Genomic DNA, 25193 nt, shown 5'->3' with positions numbered 1-25193 from the left:
GGCACCTCTGAGTATGCCGGCTACGAGCACAACATCACGCCTTTGCATACAGACTTCTCCGGGAGCAGCACTGAAAGAATGTGAAACTGACTTTGGGAGCCTTCCTGCTTTCTTTCATGACAGGTGAAAAGGATTTAGGGTAAAAACTTTCTAGTTGTTCACCTCTGCAAGAGCTCGCCCTCCCCCCAAGACTTCCCTGAGGCTGCCTCGGAAGCACCACTTGCTGATTTCAGTGACTCTCCTAGAATCTGAGGAGGGTTCTGAAGGCTGTGCTGCTTGGGCTTTGACCTTGGTTTCCTGGAGTTGAGTCTTTAAGCCCCAAAAAACTAATGTTGCTCCCACAATGGGCACACCTCCTGAGTAACTTAAAGGACTGGTGAATACAGAGCTCTCCCCACTTCCTCCTAATCAGCGGGGGTTCTCGGCATTCCTAAAGGTACCTCCTCTCTTCTTCCCACCGTAAGGACATTTTCCAGCTTCTGTCCTTGGAATGAGCAACCCAGCCCAGACTGTCTGGGATTTGCTAAATGTGAGTCCAACACCATTAAGTTTCAGAACTGTCCTTAGAACTTGGGCAAAAACTTGATGGTAACCCTTTGGTGTAGTATGTCTTGAGATACAGACTTAAACAGCAGCTATAAATGTATAAAATGATTCCTACTTCAAGTTTTGGTTTTGTTTTTTTAATGAAAATAAAATACTTGATTGTCTAGAAAATGGATTCATTGGGAAACTAATGGGTCTTTGTCTTTTGGTCTGTCCTATCACCTGGATGTAATTTCAACTTCCTAAGTGGCACAGATTTCATAAGTCCTGAGAGTTCTTGGGTTCCATATGGACTTCTTATTTCTCACACTGGTTAGGTCTCTGCCTCAGCCAGGTTCCACCCCGGTGGATCTGACTGTTCTCTCATCAGTACGGTATCAATTCATTCACTAGCTTCAGGACATTAGGCAAGTCAGGTAACTTCTCCAAGCTTTCTACCATCAGTGCTTTTCAGATTGCTCTTTGGACTCCGGAGGTTAACCCTCCTGCAGGCTTCACCCCAAGCAACCATTTTCACACGCTGAATTTAACATTTCACCATGCAGTGCAGTATAATATTTTGTCTGAACAAAGGACTTTATCATTAGCAACCTGAAAACCCATCATACTAAATGATCCTTGAGCACAAGTTGTTAGGATTTTGACTGTAAATGTTTAATAGAAATACACAATGTTTTGCTTTCTCAGATAGCAATAAAGGAGTTTGTAACAATCCCTAAGAATACAGGATTCTGCCACAAAGATGCAGCATATACTGCAAAGCTGATCTGTCCAAACAAAGTGAGGTGAAAGAACAGAAGTTAACAAACACGTGTTGACAGAAGTTACAGACATGCAAAATACCCTTCAGTGCAATGAACTTATTAAAAAAAAAAATCAACCAGCCTATGCTAATCTGATGTCTTTAGGTCAAACCAAGTTTCCATATCCGGCTCAGAGAAACAGTGTAACTCATGGAGTCCCCTCTCACCCAAGAACACTAGGAATGGCAGAACAGAAAGAGCTACCATGTTCTTAAATTCTTTTACACAAGCATTACTTCTAACACATATTTTAACTTGGTGAACCTGGAATGTTTTAGAGGAAACAATGATATTTTTGACAATGGCCAAACTTTACAATGTCTCCATTTTTCTCAGTTCCTCTGTGGGTGGGTTTCCAGTCAGGAAGGTTTTTCAAGATTCTTTAGCCAAAGTTCCCACTGTTTTCCCTCTCCGAGAACTGACCAGTGAAACAACAAGAGAACAAAGGCAGGCTTTTCTGAGGTCAGTTCCACCAGTCACTCTGACGGTTTACAAGGAAATGGACTTGGCCAGCACAGAAGAAGGAAGAGAGCCGTTTTATGTATGTGCACAGGCTAGGACTGGTCTGCCTGTGCATTTCATCTGCTTCCTGTTTGCCACAGGCCACCCTGCCAGCAGCTGTCTCACTAACGGTTTGACCCTTCTGACCCCTGTAGCCATTTGGGTTTGGAATGCTTATAATCTCACCGTTTTCTAAACTAACGTTTCATCTTTCTTTAGTGTTGAAGATCATTCTGATTTAGCTAGGAATGAAATAAGTGATCATGGTGTTCCAAGGTTCTGCCTGGTTTCTCCCAGAATATTCTGTGCCTCCTCGGTGTGCACATAGGTAAGCACTGTCATGACAGGTGGTGGTAGAAGCCAAAAGATGCTCGGAAGTAATGTGTTCTCTAGCCCCACTCAGACTCAGAAATGTTTAATCAGTGCCACGCCTCAGGGACAGAATGTATAAGGTCCTGCCTGAACAGTGTTTTTTTTTTTTTTTTTTTTTTAACCCTCCAAGCAACAGCTGAAATGAACAAAGGCCAGCTGTAAGAATGGCCAGTATCTGGCAGGCTAGGGCACTGAAGGAGGACCTCTGGCCCGTGTGAAAGCGACTGGACAAGGAGTGCATGGGGGTAGGGCTGTCTCTTGCTGTCATTAATGGAATATACAAGAACAAACCTGTCCTCAGATATCGGGAATGCATGTCATGCAAGTACTACACTAAGATAATACGGTAAATTCAGGAATGTTACTGGGCGGAAGGGAATATAGCCTCACTGAGAATTTAATCATTTAACTTTAAAAAAACTTTTACATCAGTACAAGAAGGTAAAACTGTAAGAATTATAGATTAGGCTCAAACTGGCAAGAAGTCATCAAGATCTTTTTAGTGGACCTTTTTCTTTTTTTGTCCATAACGCCGCCTGCGCTGTTTATAAAGGTGACGGAAATTTATGTACAACCCTGAAAAAGAACAAAGCCAATGAGAAAATGGAATCTGTCTCTGTTTATAACCAGAAGCTCTTGGTACAGGGACAATTTCTAGATGGTTGCTTGTCCTATCCCATGGCACGGTGCTTAATGCACGGTGCTCGGGAATTACAGGTCTGGCCAAGTTCTCATCAGTGCATTAGAGACCACTCTTTTTTCCCAGTGGGTTTACTGTTTTATTTCCTCCCATATTCTAATATGAAAATTTTCAAACATATAAAAAGTAAAATACTGTTCAGTGAACCAACACTTAGATCTAAACTTAAACTTTTTCTTATATTCACATTGTCACCTGCTCATTCCCATCAGATTTTTGATGTATTTCACTAAGTTGCAGGAATCCATATACTTCACCCCAAACATTTCATTAATTAGAGTTCAAGTTTTCCTTCATTCTTTCAAGGTAATATTTACATAAAATGAAATCCATAAATCTGAAGTATAAAAACAACCCACAATTTTTAATTCAAGGCTACACAATAGCATGCATTAAGCAATAGTCTAAAAAGGTATGAAACACTTTTCTGGGAAGTAAATTAGAAAATGCAGGATTTCAGTGTCGGAAAAATCTTCCAATCCTGCTTGACCACTAACTAGTTCCGTGGCTTAGCCTCACTCAGTTTGTCTCCTCATTGTACAAGAAGGTTAAAAACACCAATTTTACAGACTTAGTATGGGAGAATGTATGTTTACAAAAGCACTCTGATCTATATGCAAACGTAACTGGGTGTAGTACTGCTTCTAAATTACATAAATTTAAGATCTATTTCTAAAGAAGAACTACATTGTAGGCAAACTAGGCAGGAGTATAAAACCTTGTAAATTAGAGTGTACGACAAAGTAACACAAAGCAAAGCTGGTAGGGTTAATGCACATTAAAATGCTTCTACCCTTCTAGCTTTTCAGGTAAGATATTTTAAGTGTCTTTCCAATACTTAGTCCTCTCTTAACACATTCAGTATGCATACCTCATGGAGCCTGGCTACAGTAACACTAGATTTATCCAGTAATAGAAGTAAAGAACTCTCATAATGAGTCCCTTTTCCAAACTGAAGCATACTCCCTTCAAGGGCCAAACATTTTCACATATTTTGGTTAGAAATCTTTCTGAAATAAATTATACCCTTTCTGAAATAGAAAAGGAGAAACTGAATAAAATTTAACCTTTGACCAAAAAATAACTTTTGGCAAATCATCTATACCCATAATGTATAATATTTCATTGTGTTTCTGCCGTGTGCTGGTTCCCTGAGGGTCTCCTAAGGGTGCAGGGTTCTTGTCCCCCAGTGCTAAATGAACTGAGCTTTCTAGCTTCTTGGATTTTTTGTGGTTCTCTTCTCTGGGGTAGCTAGCCTCCCAGAGGGTCCCCAATGATCCTACCTCTTGGTATCTCATACCCTTGTGTATTCCTTCCCATACTGTAACAGGTTGGTCTGTGTAACCAACAGAATACAGCAAAAGTGGTGGTATGTCACCTCTGAGATTACAGGTGACAAAAAGCAGTGCAGACAGGACACAGGTACGAGTCCTGTCTGCCGGTGGTAATCGTATTACAGTATATAAGTGAATCAAATCAACATGGTGTACACCTTAAATTTATACAATATTATATGTCATTTCTATAAAAAATGGATGCTTTCTTCGAAGATTTTGTCAAGAGAGAGAAAGAGCACAAGCAGGGGGAGCATCGGGCAAGAGAGAACCAGGCTTTCCGCTGAGCAAGAAGCCTGATGTGGAACTTGATTCCAGGATCCCTGGGCCTATGACCTGAGCTGAAGACAGACACTGAACTAACTGAGCCACCCCGGCACCCCTGTAGATCCATTTTTTTGAAGGCAAAAAAAGTGTGGCTTCTGGCTCTCAAACCATTTGCCTTGGGGGAAGCTGTGTTCCTGAGCGGCCACATGGAGAAATACTGTGGCAAGAAACGAAGCTTCCTGTTCACAGTTACACGAGTGAGCTTGGAGCAGATAGATCCTCTAGCCCTCATCAAGTGCAGAAACGGCACCCCCTGCCAGACTGACAGCCGGACTGAAACCTCAGGAGGGCCTCAGAGCCACCCAGTTAGGCTGCCTTCTGACCCTCAGAAGCTACTTGAGATAATAAACATTTGTTGTCTTAAGCTACTAAGTTTTGAGGTAATTGGTTACACAGCAATAGATAATTAACAGACTATCTGTTGTTATATCTTGTTGCTAGAAGACCACACAGCCATACTTAGGGCCACCTTAAGATTTTTGTAAACTAAACCAAGAGAATATGTAAATTATATTAAAATACATTAGAACTGGGGCACCTGGGTGGCTCACTTGGTGAAGCATCTGCCTTTGCCTCAGGTCATGATCTCAGGGTCCTGGAATCGAGCCCCACATCCGGCTCTCTGCTCAGCGGGGAGCCTGAGTCTCCCTCTGCCTGACACTCCCCCTGCTTGTGCTCCTTCCCTCCCTGACAAAATCTTAAAAAAAAAAAAAAAAATACATTGGAACTTTATCAAAAGTAAACAGTCCTTATGATTAGGAATCTCTCATACTTGGAATAATTAGGTTTACTTCTTTTAGTTCTTAGTTTTTATGAATTAAGGCAACTGATTTTATATAAAAGTAAATTAATATATAAGCTGTTTTTACATGAGGAGTGGGGCTTTAGGGCGGGTGCTTTCCTATTGTTTGAAGCTTTATGACCTTTCTTGGCTGCTCAGAGACCTTGACTGCCTTGCTGTCAGCGGTATTATCACCTCTATAAACTTCGGATAAGGAATATGTCACTGAAACTAGTAAAATTAAAATGTACTTCTTGGGGCACCACTTAACTCAGTGGGTTAAGCCTCTGCCTTCAGCTCAGGTCATGATCTCAGGGTCCTGGGATCAAGTCCCACATCAGGCTCTCTGCTCGGCGGGGAGCCTGCTTCCTCTTCTCTCTCTGCCTGCCTCTCTGCCTACTTCTGATCTCTCTCTGCCAAATAAATTTAAAAAATTAAAAAATATATATATAAAAAAACGTACTTCTTATTCTACCTTTCTTTTTTCTTATTCTACTTTAAAAGAACTTCTAAAAAAAAAAAGAAGAAGAAGAAGAAACGCTTCTTACATTGTTTAAAACATGAAATATGGTGAATTCCCTGTGACTAAGAGCACAACCAAGATCACTCAGTCACTGGTGATTTAGAAGAAATACATATAGCATTTGTATATGTATCCTCAGGGGGTCTGTTGTAAAAAATTGTGTTTCTCTAACTCTGTGTTCCTCTTCTGGAAATAAAAATCCTAATAAAGGCTTCGAAAACTTTGTATCATTTAACTTTGCCCTCTAAGAAGTGACCGGAAAAAGTCTTACAGAGCCAGTACTTACCTAAAAATAATAAGATAAGATAAATCTGAAGAAAAAAGGAAAATCTAACTTTGATTTTCACTGGATATGGCAATGTGAAACTGAATCTTCCTGTTTCGTTGAATACTGGAATGGACTGGATAACTGAGACAGCTGAAAGGAGAAACACGAACCTGTCAGAAGCAAATGAAATACAGTGCCCTCTAGTGAGAGAAGCTTCTACCCTCCACAATGTCAGTTCTGGGTGTGCCAAAAATGCTTCCTTCCTGATAGTACAGAGGGGCTGGCTCATGCCTATTCCATTTCTCCCCCTAGTTTTCGTAAGCGATGAGCCTCTAAGCTGACAACCAGATGAATAAGAAACACTACTTTTGACAGCACTGAGCTTTAGTTTTCTATTCTATAAAGTGGAGAGAAAAACCCCTATCTAACTCACTCACTAGATGTCTGAAATGAAGTCATTGATAGGAACCTGCTTTGGAAAATTCTAAACACCATATAAATAGGAAGCATGCGATATATGAACGCCCAGCTTCCAAACCTTATAAAAACAAGCTACTTCCCTGGAATAGTCTGGGTACCAGAAGTATCATGGAAGGAAGCCACTAGAAAGAAATTCTTAAAAAGTCTAACACCTGTATGTCAGACTAAGGCTGGCAGAGGAAGGAAGCAAGCTTTGACCTATCAGCTTAGCTATCCTTTGGAATTAAGCTTATAAAACTTAGGGTTCTTGAAAGTACCTTCTGCCAAACATCCCAGAGGATACAAGGGAATCCACACAGTGTAACGAAGCCACGTGAGCACCTTCCAATCCATGTCAATGCAGGAAAGCATGTAGAAGGGGTACCTATTGAAAATAAGAAATCCGGATGTGAAAAGCACTTCAGGTCCTGAGTGCAACCCTAGAACGTCATTCAAGAAGAATACTTTCACACTTAGCACACATGGCTTCTTCAGAACAGAATTCTAATCCTGGGTTATCTACCCACAAACTCCCATCACACTCTTCCCCCAATTTTCAATGGATGTGAACTCTCTGATGGTAGACTAAGTTTAGGTCCTATAAGAACCCTCTTTGGAATGGTTCAGCATATGAAACGAATGCGCCAAAGCTCTTTGCCTTTTTTTACTAGATCTGATCTATGTTCTAAGTAGGTGAGGATGACAGACACCTTGACAATTTATCTCTGGATAAATGATCATTATCAAAGTAAACGGGCCTGCGTGACTCAGTTGGTTAAGTGTCTGACTCTTGATTTCAGCTCAGGTCCTGATCTCAGGGTCATGGGATCAAGCCCCACGTTGGGCTCCATGCTGGGCATGAAGCCTGACTAAGATTCTCTCTCTCCCTCTCCCTCTGCCCTTCCCCTGCTTGCTCGTTCTTTCTCTCTCAAAAAAAAAAAAAAAAAAAATTTCAAAATTACACAAAAGACCCCTCATCTAGAATTGGACACACTCTATTTAAAAAGCGGTAACAAAAAAACAGAAAAATTTCTTCCCAGAGTTAATATTAAGTACTTAAAATCTCTTTCACCTTTGTATTAATAGGTTAGAGGGTATAAGGGATACTACGGAATTCAGACCACAGTTAAGACACAATCTAGGAACAAGACGAAATCAGAGAGGGAGACAAACCATAACAGACTCTTAATCTCAGGAAACAAACTAAGGGTTGCTGGGGAGTGGAGAGGAGGAATGGGGTGGCTGGGTGATGAATAGTGGAGAGGGTATGTGCTATGATGAGTGCTGTAAGACGGATGAACCACAGACCTGTACCTCTGAAGGAAATAATATATTATGTGTTAATTTTAAAAATTACCTCAAGACACAGTCTAGGGCTGCTACTGCCTCTTCTCCCTTTCAACTTAACTTTGCCAAAATAGCCCCAAACCTAGAGCTGAGGAGTCATTTTGCAAAACCCCTGCTCCACCTGACCAAAAAAGAAATGGAATATGTATGGTCTTGAGGCAAAGAGTACCTCTACTTTAATTGGATCTTTTTTTAATATTTCTTCTATTGACCACTGAGAATAGCAGAATCAGATAAGAGCTTGATTCAAACTTCAGTAATCCCGTAGTCAAGATTTATTTCTATCTTTCCTTCTAGAAGGTTGGTATTCACTAGTTCCAGTCTGACTACCCCTTCAATCCCATGTTTCTTCCCCTTCCAAAATTTTTCCATGTGGGTGAGTCCTCTTTCCGACAAGACAGCAGGACCCTGAAGGGTACGATGGGTCTTCCACCTCTCTGCACCTCTCGACTCCCTCTGCTCCCCAGTACCCAGGCTGGTACTATGATCCAAGGATTGCTTTAAAAAACACGCCTCACCTTTGTAGAGCACAAAGATGTAGCTAGAGCTCTCTACACACGGAACCCTCATCTCAAACCAAATGAGACTCTGAATAAAACTCCCTCCAGAAGAGAGCTGCCCCAGAGAAAGGAGAAGCATTCAATCCACCATGCTGGCATTTCTACCCACCTGAAAATTTCAATTGCGCTCCATGAATAAAACACAAAGAAAACCACAGCTTTGTTTTGCATTTCTTCCATGGTGCCAAAGATGATAAACAAAATGAAATTTCTTCCACACAGCTATTAAAAGAACCCAAAAGAGAGGACAAAGTTTAAAAATATATTCTATATAAACTGTATAAATGTGTTACCTGAAACTTAGCCCCACTAAATGCAGGGTAAAGAGAAAAAGACTGAAGGGTACCTGGCTGGCTCAGTCAGTGGAGCATGTGACTCTTGATCTCAGGGTCATGAGTTTAAGCCCCACACCAGGGGTTGAAATTAAAAAATTAAAAAATTAAATCTTAAGGGAAAAGAAAAAAAAAAGCCTGAACTCAGCTACTGTAAGCCTCTGTTCCAGTTTTGGAACAAGTTAAAGTACCCCAAGCTGTCTTTCTGAATAGACTGTGTATATGTGTGTGAACAGATCATCACAAATAGTTGATTTTCAGAAGCACTCACACATACCAAACACAGTGTAAAGAGTACTGCCAAATGCACATTTGTGTTTGCGTAAGCCGGGTGAAGAACCACAACATTACCAGTGTGGCAGCACCCATAAGTAACTACTACGTTGGCTTAACCATTCCATTGCTTCTCTTTATAGGTTTCCTGCTTATGTACGTATTTCTAAATAGTACACTGTTTCACTTTGCCTGTTTTTAAACTTTCTGAAATACAACGTAGTAATCTGTGACTTGTTTCTACTGCACGTTCCGCTTCCGAGCCACAGCCGTGCTGGCGCGTGCCCAACTCCCGGGGGCTGCGCTCACACTGCATTCTCCATGAACGGCAGCCTTGGAGCGGTGCGAAGGGAGGGTACTGAATCCCTCCCTTCCATCATAACCTAGAAATTCCAGCCTCATGCTTATCTGCACTAGTCCTTGACATACAAAAAGTATTATTCCACATCAGTGGGTCCCTCACTATCCTCTTACTTTATTGACTGAACAAAAGCAGCTTCTCTCCAAGAACAGAAAACCCAGGAGTAACAAGGCTATTATATTAAAACCCTTTACCATGCAACTGATACTATCGGCATGCCAGGGCCCGGTATACCAGGAAAGGGTAGAACTATAGAAACAGGACTCCAGAAGAGACTAACCAGAAATCACCTGTTGCCTCCGGAGTCAGCAGTGGGGGGCTGTATTTAATAGTATATAATTACACAGGAAATAGGGCAAGGAAGTTAAGACTCTGATGCCCCATTCCTGATAGCAATCTTCCAAACATTAAGAAACAACATAGACATATCAAGGGGAGGGGGAATCCCCACACCAGTCAAAAGAGTCCCCTTCATATACGGAAGAAAGTCCAAAGTGAAAAGAGCTCCTAGGATTGCACTGCCTTCACCTACCCAAGTTGGGAAGAAACCAAGCACATCATTACCCGAGAAGACTGTGGGTAAGTTTTTCTGGTCCTGCTTGAGAATCAAGTTTCCCTAGTTTTAAAACCTTGTATAACTTTGTGATTGCATGAAGATATTATAAACAAACCAGACCTGAAATGGCAAAAGTCTACTCTGGAAAATATCCTTGGGCTTAAAAGTTCTCCTCCTCTTCCAGATAAAACAATGCTATTCCTGTGCAAAGAGCTTTTTACTCATTGTAACTTCTCACCGAAGTGTGCCATACCTACAAAATACTGAAATCTGAAGTCAATTGTTCAGTACCTGGAGAAGAGAAGGCAACACAGGTGACTTAGTGACACCAATCGCTGCATTGATCATTTCCACAGCTGACAGCATCTGGCAGAAATACATCATGTCGGCCAAGGTATGGAATGTGTCATAGAAGGACTCTACGGGACAAATACACAGTAAGGGTAAATCAGGAGGCGAATTCCAACAGGATTATTTCTCAAACTAGATACGTACTTGCATGAAAGGAATTTAAGGAAAAGTATAATAAACAGCCACTCAGATTCAAATTTACTATCCAAACTAAGCTGGAGGGGAACAAACCTGTGAGGTCATGAATAGTCAACTCTACTGGTTATGTATGTCCTTCTCATTTTAAAAGGCAAGAAAAGGGGCGCCTGGGTGGCTCAGTTGGGTAAGGTCTGCTTTCAGCTCAGGCCATGATCTCAGGGTTCTGGGATGGAGCCCTGCACCAGGCTCCCTGCTCAGCGGAAAGCCTGCTTGTCCCTCTACCGCTCCCCCTGCTTATGCTCTCTCTCCCTTGTTCTCTGTCAAATAGATAAAATCTTTTAAAAATACTTATTCTAATAGTAAAATGCAAGAAAAAAGCTATTATAAGCTGAAAAGTCTATGTATCAGGCACGGTGAGAAGTCAGATCCATTATTTAATTTAAAATTAAACTACAGCACATACATTGAATGCAATCTAGTCTTTTAAAATCTCAAAATCAGGGCACCTAGATGGCTCAGTGGGTTAAAGCCTCTGCCTTCAGCTCAGGTCACGATCGCAGGGTCCTGGGATTGAGCCCCACATCGGGCTCTCTGCTCAGCAGGGAGCCTGCTTCCCCCCTCCCCCTGCCTGCTTCTCTGCCTACTTGTGATCTCTGTCTGTCAAATAAATAAATAAAATCTTTTAAAAAAATAAAATAAAATACAATAAAATCTCAAAATCATACAACCATAAATAAATGCAGAGGTGCAAAAGTACCGAGTAAAACAAACTTTCAAAAACCATATTTGCATTTACATGTTTCATCCTAATAATTCTTACTCTAAGAATCTATCCTAACTAAAAAATCTAAAACAAAACAGAAGTTTCTTAGGAACAACGTTGCTCTCTGAAACATTTTTCCTAAGTACATTAAAGTAGAAACAGTCTAAATGCCTAAGCATATGTAAAGTTTGAATAAACTATTAATAAATCCACTTCACGGACTATTATGTAGTAATTTAAAATGATAGTTATTGCTTATAGAACATCAGCAAATGCTGTATTGGTTCTGAGCAGACCATAATACAAAATCCTTTACTTTTCATACTGATCCTCACTTGACATCCTGCCTTCCTACGTGCTTCTTTGCCATGTTTCTCAACCACGGTACTACTGACAATTCTTGGGCCTACACAGTGCACTAGGTTTAAGATTCTTGAGTCCTTGCCTATTAGATACAAAGAGTGCCTCCAAGGATCTGGCACAGTTAGGCCAGTGACCACCAAAGATGGCATTTGTAGGAGGCTCAAAAGAGTACAGTTTAAACATCAGCTTAGGGGCACCTGGGTGGCTCAGTCAGTTAGCCTCTGCCTTTGGCTCTCTGCGCTCAGTCTGCTTCTCCCTCTCTGTCTGCTGCTCCCCCTACTTGTACTCTCTCTCAAATAAATAAAATATTTTTTAAAAAATTTGCCATTTACCAACACCCTTCATTCAAAAGGAGAAAACTGCAAAGGGCAAACTGGGTGCCATGCACCAGGTTCTTACCACGTCTCTGAGGCCTGATAAGGGAAGAATTAAACCAGCAGCTCCATTCTAGAAGGTGGCTGGTAAAGGGCTGAGAGCCAAAATAGAAATGACAAATCCAAGCAGCTTAAACACATGACCCAGATAACTTAGGAGCTTTTGGACTAGATCACCTAATGGTCTGCAGGCTTGCACAGGAACAACAGAGAGTCAATCTAACGATGTTAAATGAGATGATTGGGTGTTTGCATGTCCCTGTTCGTTCTGTGGGACTTGTGATCAATCCACAGTAAGAAAAACCACAGGTCTGAGACTTGCCTCCTTTTTTCAAGTAACTCATCTATAGGCCTTTGGTCACATGAGACTCTAAGAAGGCATTTGTGAAGTCTTCACTAGCCTGCCGCTGTGCTTTGCAGAATTCTAAGGTCTTAAGAAGGCTGGAAAGACAACATGCACTTCTTTGAAATGACTCTAGAGCTAATGACAATTCACCCACTACAAACCCCGCAGATGGGAAAATTAAGGGCTAAAAAAAACAGACTAGAGGATTTTTTTCCCCTTTTTGTCAACAGAGCTTCTATTTTCCATTATACTGATATTTTTCCTATTTCTTCTACAAAATAGAGACAAATTTTTAAACTGTCCACATCCAAACTATTTCCAGATGGTGCATTCCTTCCAATCTTCTTGCATGTATTGGTTCAGTACTTTCCCCATTTTATATAATGGGATGTAACTGGAAGAACGGATTTATACTTTACTTTTGTAGCCTGTTGTATTTCTCCATGTTACTATAAACTCTTTAAATATTTTATATCTGCTTCACAACATTCCACTGAATGAATATTCTAAAGTAAATCCTCATTGACGGGCATCTAGGCAGCTCCTAAACTGTCACTAATCTAAACGATGCCATAGTGTATACCTTCTGAAAAAGCTTTTTTTGTAGTTCCGGTGATTTCTTTAGAACACGCTTCCAGAAGTGACATAACCAGGTTCAAGGATATGAACAGGTGTCTTGATGAGCTTTGCCAAGTGATTTAACAAAAGAGCTGTGCTCATACCCTTTCCAGTAGCCACTGGTATGTCTACTTTAGCATATGTCCTCTTAAATTAGTTATCTTTTTTAACTTTGCAAAACTGACAAAATCATATTTTTATTTCCTTCATTATTATTGAGTTAAACATTTTTTTGTATATTAAATTGGTTTTACTCCCTCTTACGAACTACCTGCACATGACTTCTGTTTATTTATCTATTCCATGGAATCTAGATGTTTTTAGATCAATTTGTAACAAATTTCTTAAATGTAATCAACCCTGCTAGTGTCTGTTGCAATTTTCCACCAACCCTCCATCCCCATGCTACTAACTCCATATACTTTCAAAGTATTTTTTTTTAAAGAATTTATTTATTTATTTGACAGAGAGAGATCACAAGTAGGCAGAGAGGCAGGCAGAGTGAGGAGGAAGCAGGCTCCCTGCCAAGCAGAGATCCCGATACGGGGCTCCATCCCAGAACCCTGAGACCATGACGTGAGCTGAAGGCAGAGGCTTAACCCACTGAGCCACCCAGGTGCCCCTAACTCCATATACTTTTAATTTGAGTGTTGTCTTAGTGGGGTATTTTTAGATATACAGGAATTTGCATATTTTATTGTAGTCAAATATATTGACTTTATTCTTTATGATTTCTTCTCTTTTAAGATTAGAAAGTCCTAACTTGGGGCACCTGGGTGGCTCAGTGGGTTAAAGTCTCTGCCTTCTGGTCAGGTCATGATCTCAGGGTCCTGGGATCGAGCCCCGCATTGGGCTCTCTGCTCCGCAGGGAGCCTGCTTCCTCCTCTCTCTGCCTGCTTCTCTGCCTGCTTGTGATCTCTGTCTGTCAAATAAATAAACTCTTTAAAAAAAAAAAAGGAATATCTTTATCATAGTCTTTTCATTCAGTTTTAGAATAGGCCATTTGAGAACCTACTTAGGCTCCCAAAGGGTAAGACCCCTTTTGGACTTGCATTAACTCTGGCACTGGAAATACCACCTAAGTTTATTTGGTTATGAATGAGCTACCATGTAGTGAGCAGAGAAAGGAACACTAGCCCAAGATGTGCCTCTGGCCAGCTGTGTGAATGTGGAACATTTCTAAGTCTGTTTCCTTCCCTGTTAAATGGACACAATCTCCAGCCTGTTTGTTTCACAAGGCCAAGGGAACTCAGAGACACAGAAGTACAATGAAAGGTCTGAGTGCTACACAAAGGTGGGGGGTTATTATTAATACCAAAGGCAGGGTACTGCTGACACCTTTAGTGGATAATAGGGTAAACTAATGACAAAAGAAAATCAGTGCTGGGGTGCCTGGATAGTTCAGTAGGTTAAGTGTCTGCTTTCGGCTCATGTCATGACCCCAAGGTCCTGAGATTGAGCCCTACATCCTGCTCCCTGCTCAGAGTGGAGTCTGTTTCTCCCGCTGCCTATCACTCCCTCTGCTTGTCACTCTCCCTGCTCGTGCTCTCTGTGTCGAACAAATAAATAAATAAATAAAATGAAAGCAAGAAAACTACTGTTGAAATTTTGTGCTTGCCTTTTCCCAAAATAAAGAACCGCACAGTCATGTTGACAAAGATCCAGGAGAATCCCAAGAACTGCACGAGATTGTACATGAACAGGTATCCTTTCTTCAAGCTTGTAAGAGCTGAAAAGCAAAGCAAGACAGGAAACTATTACAAGCTGAGCTGCAACAGACAGGTGCGGGGACAGACCTGGTTGACTCCACCCCTCTCTCCCATTGGGTGCCCTGAGCTCCCAGACATCTGGCCCAGATGTGCACCAGCCTGGACTCCTAGGCCCAAAGAGAAAAGGGTAAGGTGAAGTTATGGACACTGCACTCCGAGGTATGTCTTTAGCAGTCTTTCCCCTCATGGCTTTGAAGGGCTAAGTGTACAGATATTATAAATCCAAGGAGAAAAATTACTTCTGCCAGGGAGTGACTGATCATTGTACGAGGCATTAAAGAAGGGAGATAAAGCTACACCCTGCTCCTGCTCTTGTCATTTTCATATAATCTACAGTTCCTTCGTTCCCACAATTTTTTAAGGTCATGTAGGTCAAACTAGCTCAAAGAAATAAAAACGTAACAAAAAAAGAATTTTGATAGTCGATCATATATGCATTCAACCAAGGATCAACTGAACACCCAGAAGCTGTGAGGTCTTGAGGGGCTCTAGTGGGATTCGAAGATGTTGAGAATCGACGTCACCCTCAATCTGAAATCCGTGACACGATGGAAAGAGTAACAGGTTGTGTCTTGTGAAACCCTGAAGGTGAGAAAATCGCATTCGGCTGGGGAAGTGGGAAGCAGGCAAGTCTGCACAGCACCTGCCCTGTGCTTTTGGAAGATGGGTAGAATGAGGACATAACCAAAGAAGGAAAAGTACAGCCTGAGAGGCAGGAGGATAAGGAATGTTAATTTTGTCTGTAGCCTAAGGCTCAGGAAGACACAACCAATTAGAGTTAAAGAAGGAGTAAGGAGCTTAGAGTCATGGCTGAGTCAAACGAGTGGAGCAAAGGAAAGGATGATTCTCAAGAGAAGAGCTATGGAGCTCGGATCTTGCTGCTCCATATTTATTCCTAGGCAACAGACATTGTGCATGTAAGCCTTGGCAGATGCTCAAATAACCACGCTAAATAGGGTGGTCAGGAGCGCCTGGGTGGCTCAGTGGGTTAAGCCTCTGCCTTCAACTCGGGTCATGATCCCAGTGTCTTGGGATCAAGCCCCGCATCGTGTTCCCTGCTCAGCGGGGAGCCTGCTGCCCCCCTCTCTCTGCCTTCCTCTCTGCCTACTTGTGATCTCTGTCTGCCAAATAAATAAATTAAATCTTTAAAAAAAAAAAAATAGGGTGGTCAATCAAAAGCAACCTAGTTTTAAGGAGCCAAAAGAGTCAGCCTTTTTGCCACATTTAACTAAAATGTTTTCTTCAAAACTACAAAAATGTAGGGACACCTGGGTGGCTCAGTTGGTTAAGCATCTGCCTTTGGCTCGGGTCATGATCCCAGGGTCCTCGGATCGAGCCCCACATCAGGCTCCCTGCTTGGCGGGGAGCCTGCTTCTCCCTCTGCCCCTCCTCCTACTCATGCTCTATCAAATAAAGAAACATAATTTTTTAAAAACCTACAAAAATGTATTAGACTTTGCCATCCTCACGAGCTTACTTCATCAGGAAACTTCATGAATCGAGATAAAACAGTAAAAGCCTGGGGCGCCTGGGTGGCTCAGTGGATTGGGCCACTGCCTTCGGCTCGGGTCGTGATCTCAGGGTCCTGGGATCGAGCCCCGCATCGGGCTCTCCGCTCCGCGGGGAGCCTGCTTCCTCCTCTCTCTCTGCCTACTTGTGATCTCTCTCTCTGTCAAATAAATAATAAATAAATAAAATCTTTAAAAAAAAAAAAAAAAAAAAAAAAAAAAAACAGTAAAAGCCTTAGATCTAACATCCTAAAAATTCATATGTAAGAATTTTTACATTTGAAGTTTATCCCTTTAAACCCCCCTCCAAAATTAACTTAAATTTCAAATAATTTTCAAGCTCAAAATTGATTTTAATCTCAAATCTTAATTCTTCACCTCCACTAAACTCCACCCCTTTTTTGTTCTTCTAAAGGAATATTCCTCTCCATTAGTGGTTATTCAATCTTTTTCTAAAGCAATGAAATCTCCTTTTCAAAACGAACTCTATTCAGAACCTGACGTATAAAACACAGAAGCAGAACTTCTCTGGGTTGAAGTGGACGCACTTGCTTGGCCTGGCCCTCCAAAGCATCCCGGGGAGCCATGGGACATAGTTCGACAACAGCCACTCTAAAACCTTCCTTCCTTCCGGTATGCCACATAAGGGCCCCTAAAATTTGCAAATATATGGACTCATGAGAAACCTTGGTTTTATTTTGCTTTTCCAAAGGCATTTTATATAGTCTTTCCCAGTCCTCTCCCTAGAACGGATACTCTTAGAGAGCCGTGCCCTGCCGAGTTCACTGGCTCACCCCTCAAGGGCCTGCTACAGAGCTTCCACCCAGCAGGAAAGGAGCAGAGAGCTGCCGCATCTCATCGCTATCGCCCAGAAGACAATACACTTACAGAGCTTCTCGCTTCTCAGAGGTTGGACGGAGAGAAACAGAAAGAGTTTCTGAGGTTGAGAACCACACTCATCTGGGAGAAAAAGACCAAGTCGGAGGAAGTGTAGCCTTGGGCCTAGGTGGTGTTTCCATGTGTCTAGGCAGGGCCTACTACCACTGACACTAGGCCAGTCCAGGAGACTAAGGCTCTTCCCTTCTGCTAGACCGGCTTTGGTGCCCTCAAATGATGTCAGGCTCCAAAGAGAAGGAAAACACAAGAAAAAAATGAAGGCTTCTGATGTGGACGTGCAGAGTAAGTAAGCCCTGGCCATTAAGGAGTCCGCAGCACCTCAAACACGTCATTCTTCGCTCTCCTGCCACATCACACCCCTCCACGCCCCCATCTCTGTTGCTGGTTAACTGTAACTACCACAGCAGCGGGGGCAACTTACTTTCAGGGGAGCCTTGGCTTTCAATTCTTAGTTTATTTAGGCGTTCTTCTTCCTAGAATTTGGACAGAAGTTTTCCAAGAACACAGGTTAGAATCCCCAGATGCTTGCAAAAGTCCACATGCTGGGTAAGTGACCTGACTTCCCCAAAGCCACCTCCACCAACTGTGTTCACGTGTCACCGGGGCAAATGTCCTAACTCATGGTGCCCACAAGCCTGACCCCTCCTTGACCAGGGAGCCCCAGCACCATGGAATGCCCATCCAGTGCTCAGAGAAGTCAACCAATCGGCTGGTTTCCAAACTACAACGCGGAGAGTCTTGGAATCTTGGAGCTGGAAAAGACCTCCAGAAGATGCGTCATGGTTGTAGAAACAAAACAGAATTTTAGGGAAGGAAACAGATTGCTCTATTTTTTTTTTTTTAAGACGTCTAGATTTTTAGCATAATTTTTCCAGAAGCTAAAATCATGTTTCCAACATCAGTTAAAAACTAACATTAGGTTAATAGAGATACAGATGCATACATACAGAAATATTTAGAGGTAGGGGCAGGGTATGAATGGGCTAGTCTGCACACATACAGTTCCTCACTTTGTCACCTGAGAGGATCTAGAAACAGTATCTAGAGCCCGGATCTTGGTTTCCACTATGACTCTCCAATAAAAAGAACAGAACTCCTTGAAGAATGGCTGGCTCTAGGGCTGGAGCAGGGAATCCGCAAGATAAGCCTGCAGCATTTTATAGTGACAGAAATTAAGGATATTAAAAAAAAAAAAAAAAGCCCCACAATGACGGAGCTTTGTCAAAAAGACAGAAGAGCCAACTAAAAGAGCTTCCGATGTCCAAAGCCAGAACAACATGAACAACAAAATATAGATGAATAACAGAGTACTGGGTTATATATACTGAGTACTATAAAACAAATATTCATCAGTCCATGTGGATATAAATAAATGACTGAATAAATAAATGGAAGAGAACAGACGAATCTCCCATACAGAAGAATTCCAAGTAAAGTATTTGGATATCCCACAGTAAGGATGGGAAGCGTAACTCCCCACTCCTTATGCATGGGCTGGACATAGTGAGTCACAGTGAAGAAAGGCGGGGGGAGTTACACTGCAACAGAGAAACCGGACAAACATTCCCTCAGCCAGATCACCAAGACAAGTACCAACAGTGCTAGGTCGTCCTGACAGTGTATAACCCTGATGTGACACAGTAAGAATGAAACCTTTGTGGTTGTCCTCCCCGAAATCCCACCACCCTCTCTAAATTGTAAGAAAAACATTCAACAAATCCCAGTTGAGGGACAGTCCACAAAATATATGACCAGTACTTCTATAAAACCATGTTTCCACGGTGGCTGGGTGGCTGGGTGGCTGAGTCGGTTAAGCATCTGCCTTCGGCTCAGGTCATGATCCCAGGGTCCTGGGACTGAGTCCCACATCAGGCTCCCTGCTCAGAGGAGAGTCCACTTATCCCTCTTTCTCTCCCTCTGCCCCTTCCCCTGCACATGCCCTCTCACACGTCCATGTGCACTCTCTGTCTAATAAATAAAATCTTAAAAACAAACAAAAAAAATTTTTCCAGGTCTTTAACTGAATTTGCAATGTTGTCTTTACTCTATCAGACCCAGATAGGTATCTGAGGTAGCCCAAATAACTTCCAAATAAGTTGTGCTCCTTATGATTTGTCTAGACCGGGCAGTTCTTACTGACCTTGGCTCTGAGCTCCATTTCTGCATCAGACTCGTCCAGCCAGCGATCGAAGTCAGGAGCCAAAAACAGTGGACGTTTTTCCTGCTTAGTGAGTCTCTCCCACCACTGACTCACCTTCTTCTGTACTGTAATGTTTACCTGCCTCTGGGTGAGTTTGTAAACCGGCTAGAAAAAAAAGTGAGAATGTGAGAATGCCCTCTCCTTCCTTTCCCCGACTCCTTCCACTGCACCAAGCCAGGCTGGTTACACAGAGGCGCTGCAGGGAATGCTCATTCCCCCTTCTCTGTTCCTATAAGGAGTGATGCAAAGAGAACCTCCAGACCAAGGGCTGGTACAGCAAAGCACTGGTACGAATGGCACGGTCTTTCTCCGATCCTCCACTGAAGGACACAGGAGGAAATCAGGGTAAGACAGACAGACAGTTCTGGTTCTAGATGAACCTCCTGCCAGATCTCTACCATGCCTGGCACAGCATCCAATCACTCTCAGAACATCCTCACCTTCCAAATCTCATTCCCATGAGGACGACTAAATGTGAACGGTCAGTAGGCCCCAGCATAGCAAGCCCTTGTTTTGGAAAGGTCTCTCCAAGGCTGGAATTTACTGGATCAGTTACAACTCTATCACAAGGGATAGCCTAGAACAACCATCCAGCTAAACTCAAATTCTCAGAGGCCGTTCCAGTTTATTATTCTTCTACAAGGCCTCTTCCTTTGCCTCAAAAGCAAGCCCCATGATAGGTTCTCTACCCCTTAAACCACTGCTGACTATTAAACCAACCAAAACAACTGTGCCCTCCTGCACAGAGAGATCAGTAAGCTCAAGCCCCCAGAGAGAAGAGTGTAATTCCAGAACCTGAAACACACCTCCTAGTGGATTCTCTCTCTTCCTGGCATAAAAGTTTCCCTCGGGCTCTGAGAGAAAGGAAACTTCAATGGGTATTTCCCACATTCTTTCTAAAGGTCAGCTGCCTCCATCTTTTCTGATTTCCACTGCCCCTGAAGCAAAGTCACATGAAAGCAAGCCCCTGGCGTGGGCCTCACCTGCGTTATGTAACTCTGCTCCCTGCCACAGACAAACTCCTCTGTCTTCACTAACACCAGAGAGTATCAGGGCTGCAAAGGCCCCTGAGGATTTCTTAGTCCAACCCTTCATTTCACAAGGAACACAAGGAAACTCACTCAAAGAAGTGAAGGGAATTGTTCACACTGCTAGCAAATGGCAAGCAGAGGCCAGATTCTCCTCGGGCCCTCTGACTTTCCCACTCCTCTGCAGCTAAAATCAGGACCCAGTTCCCAACAAAAAGAACTATATTCTCCTTTGGTTTTTATCTTTTATTGCCCTCCCCCACAACCTCTATCCCCCTATTTCACTAAGCCACTCATATTTATTTCCTAAAATGTAAAGGGAAGTAAGAAAAGAAAGGACATACCTCTGGTTTCACAAGGTCTAAGAACTCCAAGTGAAATTCATAGACGTTGTCTCCTTTGGCGCCGTGTCCCTGAGCTACAAAGAAAGAAATGTGAGTTGAAGTGAACTGGAGGGCAAGGCCATGCAAGAGCTTGGTGCAGTTGGTTCAGAGGCCTACGAACAGTAATGGGCCCTGCCCAAACCAGCGGGGGCCCATGAGCAGAGCTACTCAGACAGCTGGATAAGCTGAATCCCGGACAAAAGTTTATCTCTGTATGTCCTTCTGACCATCGGTTCCAGAATAATTTGCTTCATCTCCCAATGTGGCCTTGATAACAACCAGGTTCAAATAATAGGCAGGAAAAAGAATACTGAAAGCAAAGCCAAAGGTATCACAGAGCTATAAATTTAACTTTCGCGTTTACTTTGGCACTGAATCCAGGGCAGAGACATACCAGGTAGGTGTGTTAGCTTGATTGCAGCTAAGGAAAGTCGCAGGGTGTATGGAAATGCTGGACTGCCTCAAAGAAAGCTATGAATCTAACACCTCCCAACCAAGGACAGAAAATGAAGTAGCTGACTTCTCCTTTAATACATCATGAATGGAGCGATAAAGAGAAATATATCTAACTTCCTCAGCTCGTTCCTAAGAGAGCATAAATGGATCCAGGAGAAAAGACCCTGGGTTGACCGTTATGCCCTTCTGTGCCTTGACATGGCTCGTTTCCCCCAAAACAAAGAGGTGCCATGCCTAGGTGCCAAGGACGGCTGGACATCCCTTCTCCTCTAACTCTCTGACTTGCCCATTATTTGGATTCTCTTTCCTAATCTGGCCATATGTGATATAGTTTGCCTAATATCTGCTCCAGGTGGCTATTGTTCTCTAAGACCATAAATTCCTTAAGGTTGAGCAGTCAGTCCATAACCTCTGAGTGGCAAGGTACACTTCCGTCACTTAACTGAAAAAAATCTAAGCTGCTACCACAACTGCTCTCGTCTTGAAAAGCAGATACAAAAACCAGGTTGCACATTCATGCAAGCTTATGAAGGTAGATGAAACCTCCAGTAAAGCAGAAATTCATCAATACCGCCTACGCTGCCCCCCACCCCAGGCACTTACTAATGACACTCCAAGGACCAAGAACAAAGAGAGAATGGGGAGAATCCCACCCCACTGGGTGACAAGGAATCTGGACCTGCCCTCAGACACAGCAGTGTATCTGCTGACAAACAAAGGAGAAAGGAAACAGCGATTAAAGACTGTCAGAAGGCTTTAGGTATCATCTAGAATGCCGTGTTTCTTAAACTGGCCGGTGAGCATGGCCTTAGAGAGCTGCAAAGTCTCATTAAGAAAATTTCTATTTTTTGTTTCGATTATAATCTTAAAAAAAAAAAAAAAAGGAAGTGTATTCTGGATCCTCTAGATGGCTACCTTATAATCAAGTACAAACATGCAAGTTTAGAGGCCGTATTTGCGGCTGTGTTCCCAGCTGCAACAGAGCCAAATATCACTTAAAGTAGCCATATGTAGGGGCCCCTGGGTGGCTCAGTGGGTTAAAGCCTTTGCCTTTCGCTCAGGTCATGATCCCAGGGTCCTGGGATCGAGCCCCGCATCAGGCTCTCTGCTTGGCGGGGAGCCTGCTTCCTCCTCTCTCTCTGCCTGCCTCTCTCCCTACTTGTGATCTCTGTCAAATAAAGAAATAAAATCTTAAAAAAAAAAAAAATGTGGCCATATTTAAATCTTCACATGTTTTCTCAAAAACAGGGGTCCATGGCCCAGGAGGATCCTTAGGACATTTTCTCAGGTGTCCAAAGGTCCTAAAATTGGAGAAATACAGATTATAACCAAACGCTTTCCTTTTATAAGTCGAGACATCAGTAAGTGGTCCAAGGACAGCAGAATTAGCACTAAAAGACAGATGTCCTGATTTCCAGCCGGGGATTCTTTCTCATTCTATCTACTGCCTCTCTAAGAGGAAAGCAGGACTTCTAAGTCCTAGTAAGTTCTTTGACTTTCCTAATCATATGTTTATCCCAAGAGCGGCAGAGAGGTGAGCATCAATAGAAAGTGAATAAAACAAATAGATAAAAAGAAAAAGAAACCACCACCATGCCTTGTTAGCTGTGTAGAGAGCTGGCAGCATTTGCCCGGATACTGACCTTTGAAATGCAGCACATTTTCAGTGATGCTGATGGCAGGATTCTGTGAAAAGAGACCAAGGATGCGAGAAGGGCATTTTAATAGGAGAAAAATGAAACTAAAACCGGGGCTTACTTCCCTCCATCCTTCCCCCTTAGGGACTCGGCCTCCTACTTGTGCCTCCCCCAGAAAATATATTTAGTTGTTTATGCACAGCTCTCTGCAGGGTTTCGCTACATCTAGCTGTACCCATCTGAGATTGTAGGCATTTGTTAAGAATAACCCTAAGCTGTTCTAACCATGCAGAACAATTAGATACTGAGTCAGTCCATTCTCATAATGGCAAATGGTACAAAGGTACTACAGGAGGTGTTTCCGAGGAGGGCCCAGATCCCTACGACTCAGCCCAGGAGCTGTGGAGGCAGAAAGTCTAGTGGAACAGATGATGAGTCATTTCCTGTCAGAAGATCTCAAATAGTATCAAGTAACATACGCTCAAGACCAAAAGAGTAGTAAAAAGCAGTTAAGTGTTGTTAAGTGTTTAGAGCAAGCACAACAAGAACAGGATGGCTGATGAAAGGTTCACCCAAAGTGAGACCCATAAGGCAACGTGATATCCACAGAAGGGCTGACGATCACAAGGGATTTCACTTGAAATGAAACATGCAGTGCCCTCACCTCAGGCTCCATCCTCTTAACCCCCATCCAAACCAACACTAAAGAGATCAAAATTCTCCAGATCGTTCACTTATTCCCAGAAATTGCTACATGACTTTAATGACATAACTTAGAGTGTAACTACTTAGCTCTTTTTTCAATGGATGAGAAAGGACTCCCCTCCTACTTCCCAGCTCAAAGTTAATAAGCAAGGAGCAGCGTGTTTCCAGTGCTTTGACTAATTCATTTGTTTTTTTCCTGCAGGCTCAGCTCTCTGTGCTCCAACATGCATGGAAGGAAACCAACAAATGATAGAGAGAAGATTGGAGAGGGGGTATAACAATGGGGAGTGAGGGCCTGGGTTCTCTATTCATAGCCAAGAGTGTTAGGAAGAGGGAAACAATGAAGGCTGGTGGGGAGGGGAGCATTTGAGCCAAGCTTTATGTTAAGAACCTCCCTAGTGGGAGTACAGACTTCAGGCTGAAATGCTCACCCAAAGGAGATAAAATTTTAGATGATCCTCTCTGTGGCAGGAAGAGGGAGTTAGGGAACCTCAGTAAGGGAAACAGGGTTTTGATGCAAATATTTTCATTAAAGCCAAAGTTCTAGAATGTCTTGGAGGTAAGGTTCCCACCCAGGTCACTTCTTGCCCAACTCAGTGTGTTTCCCATACTCTAAACCACTTGGAAGGAAAAAGGAATGAAATTAAATCGGTAGTCAAATTTCTCACAGACAAAAGTCTTGGACCAGATGGCTTCACAGGTAAATTCTACTGAACATTTAAAGATGAGTTAATACCCATCTTTCTCAAACTGTTCAAAAAAAGTGAGGAGGAAGGAATACTTCCAAACCTATTCCATGAGGCCAGCATTACCCTGATACCAAAACCAGACAGACACTACAAATAGAACAAACAAACCAAAAAATGTTTCCCCTCCCCCCCAAAAACACAGACCAATATCTCTAATGAACACAGAAGCAAAAATCTTCAACAAAATATTAGTGAACTTGGGGCGCCTGGGTGGCTCAGTGGATTAAGCCGCTGCCTTCGGCTCAGGTCATGATCTCAGGGTCCTGGGATCGAGCCCCGCGTCGGGCTCTCTGCTCCGCAGGGAGCCTGCTTCCTCCTCTCTCTGCCTACCTCTCTGCCTACTTGTGATCTCTCTGTCAAATAAATAAAATTTAAAAAAAAAAAAAATTAGTGAACTGAGGGGTGCTGGGGTAGCTCAGTTAAGCACCCGCCTTCAGCTCAGGTCATGGTCCTGAGGTCCTAGGATACAGCCCCACATCACATCAGGCTCCCTGTTCAGCAGGGAGCCTGCATCTTCCACTCCCTCTGCCCCTCCCCGGGGCTGTGCACTGTCTCTCAAAACTTTAAAAAAATATTAGCGAACTGAATTCAACAATAAAGGATCACACACCATAGTCAAGTGAGATTATTCCAGGGATGCAAAGCCGTTCAGTATTTGCAAATCAATCAACATTATACACCACATTAACAAAATGCAGGATAAAGTCATATGATCATCTTTCAATAGATTAAAAAAAAAGCGGGGCGCCTGGGTAGCTCAGTGGGTTAAAGCCTCTGCTTTCAGCTCAGGTCATGCTCCCAGGGTCCTGGGAACGAGCCCCACATCGGGCTCTCTGCTCAGCGGGGAGCCTTCTTCCTCCTCTCT

General features: G+C 42.8%; 2 protein-coding genes across 9 annotated transcripts in view; one reads left to right on the top strand and one right to left on the bottom strand.

Moving 5' to 3' along the window:
• INTS14 (integrator complex subunit 14) overlaps nucleotides 1-674 on the top strand; it is a 36713-nt gene extending 36039 nt beyond the window's left edge. For all 8 annotated transcript variants that reach the window (XM_046007769.1, XM_046007775.1, XM_046007774.1 and 5 more), the window contains one exon: nucleotides 1-674. This exon is cut by the window's left edge and continues 168 nt beyond it. In XM_046007769.1, coding sequence (XP_045863725.1) covers nucleotides 1-84 — 84 coding nt within the window. In that variant the 3' untranslated portion in view covers nucleotides 85-674.
• Nucleotides 675-2342: 1668 nt separating this feature from the next.
• The window catches only part of HACD3 (3-hydroxyacyl-CoA dehydratase 3), a 37274-nt gene continuing 14423 nt past the window's right edge, over nucleotides 2343-25193 (bottom strand). The window contains exons 2-11 of the mRNA XM_046007776.1: nucleotides 22881-22923; nucleotides 20743-20816; nucleotides 19311-19475; nucleotides 17592-17643; nucleotides 14615-14725; nucleotides 10335-10462; nucleotides 8631-8743; nucleotides 6893-6999; nucleotides 6174-6305; nucleotides 2343-2798 (exon numbers count right to left, since the gene is read on the bottom strand). Coding sequence (XP_045863732.1) covers nucleotides 2722-2798; nucleotides 6174-6305; nucleotides 6893-6999; nucleotides 8631-8743; nucleotides 10335-10462; nucleotides 14615-14725; nucleotides 17592-17643; nucleotides 19311-19475; nucleotides 20743-20816; nucleotides 22881-22923 — 1002 coding nt within the window. The 3' untranslated portion in view covers nucleotides 2343-2721. The remainder of the gene's footprint in view (nucleotides 2799-6173; nucleotides 6306-6892; nucleotides 7000-8630; nucleotides 8744-10334; nucleotides 10463-14614; nucleotides 14726-17591; nucleotides 17644-19310; nucleotides 19476-20742; nucleotides 20817-22880; nucleotides 22924-25193) is intronic.

This window comes from Meles meles, chromosome 6 (assembly GCF_922984935.1).
Source record: "Meles meles chromosome 6, mMelMel3.1 paternal haplotype, whole genome shotgun sequence".
Lineage (NCBI taxonomy): Eukaryota > Metazoa > Chordata > Mammalia > Carnivora > Mustelidae > Meles > Meles meles.
The sequence above is the reverse complement of the archived record's forward strand: the minus strand, read 5'-3'. Positions and strand labels throughout refer to the sequence as shown.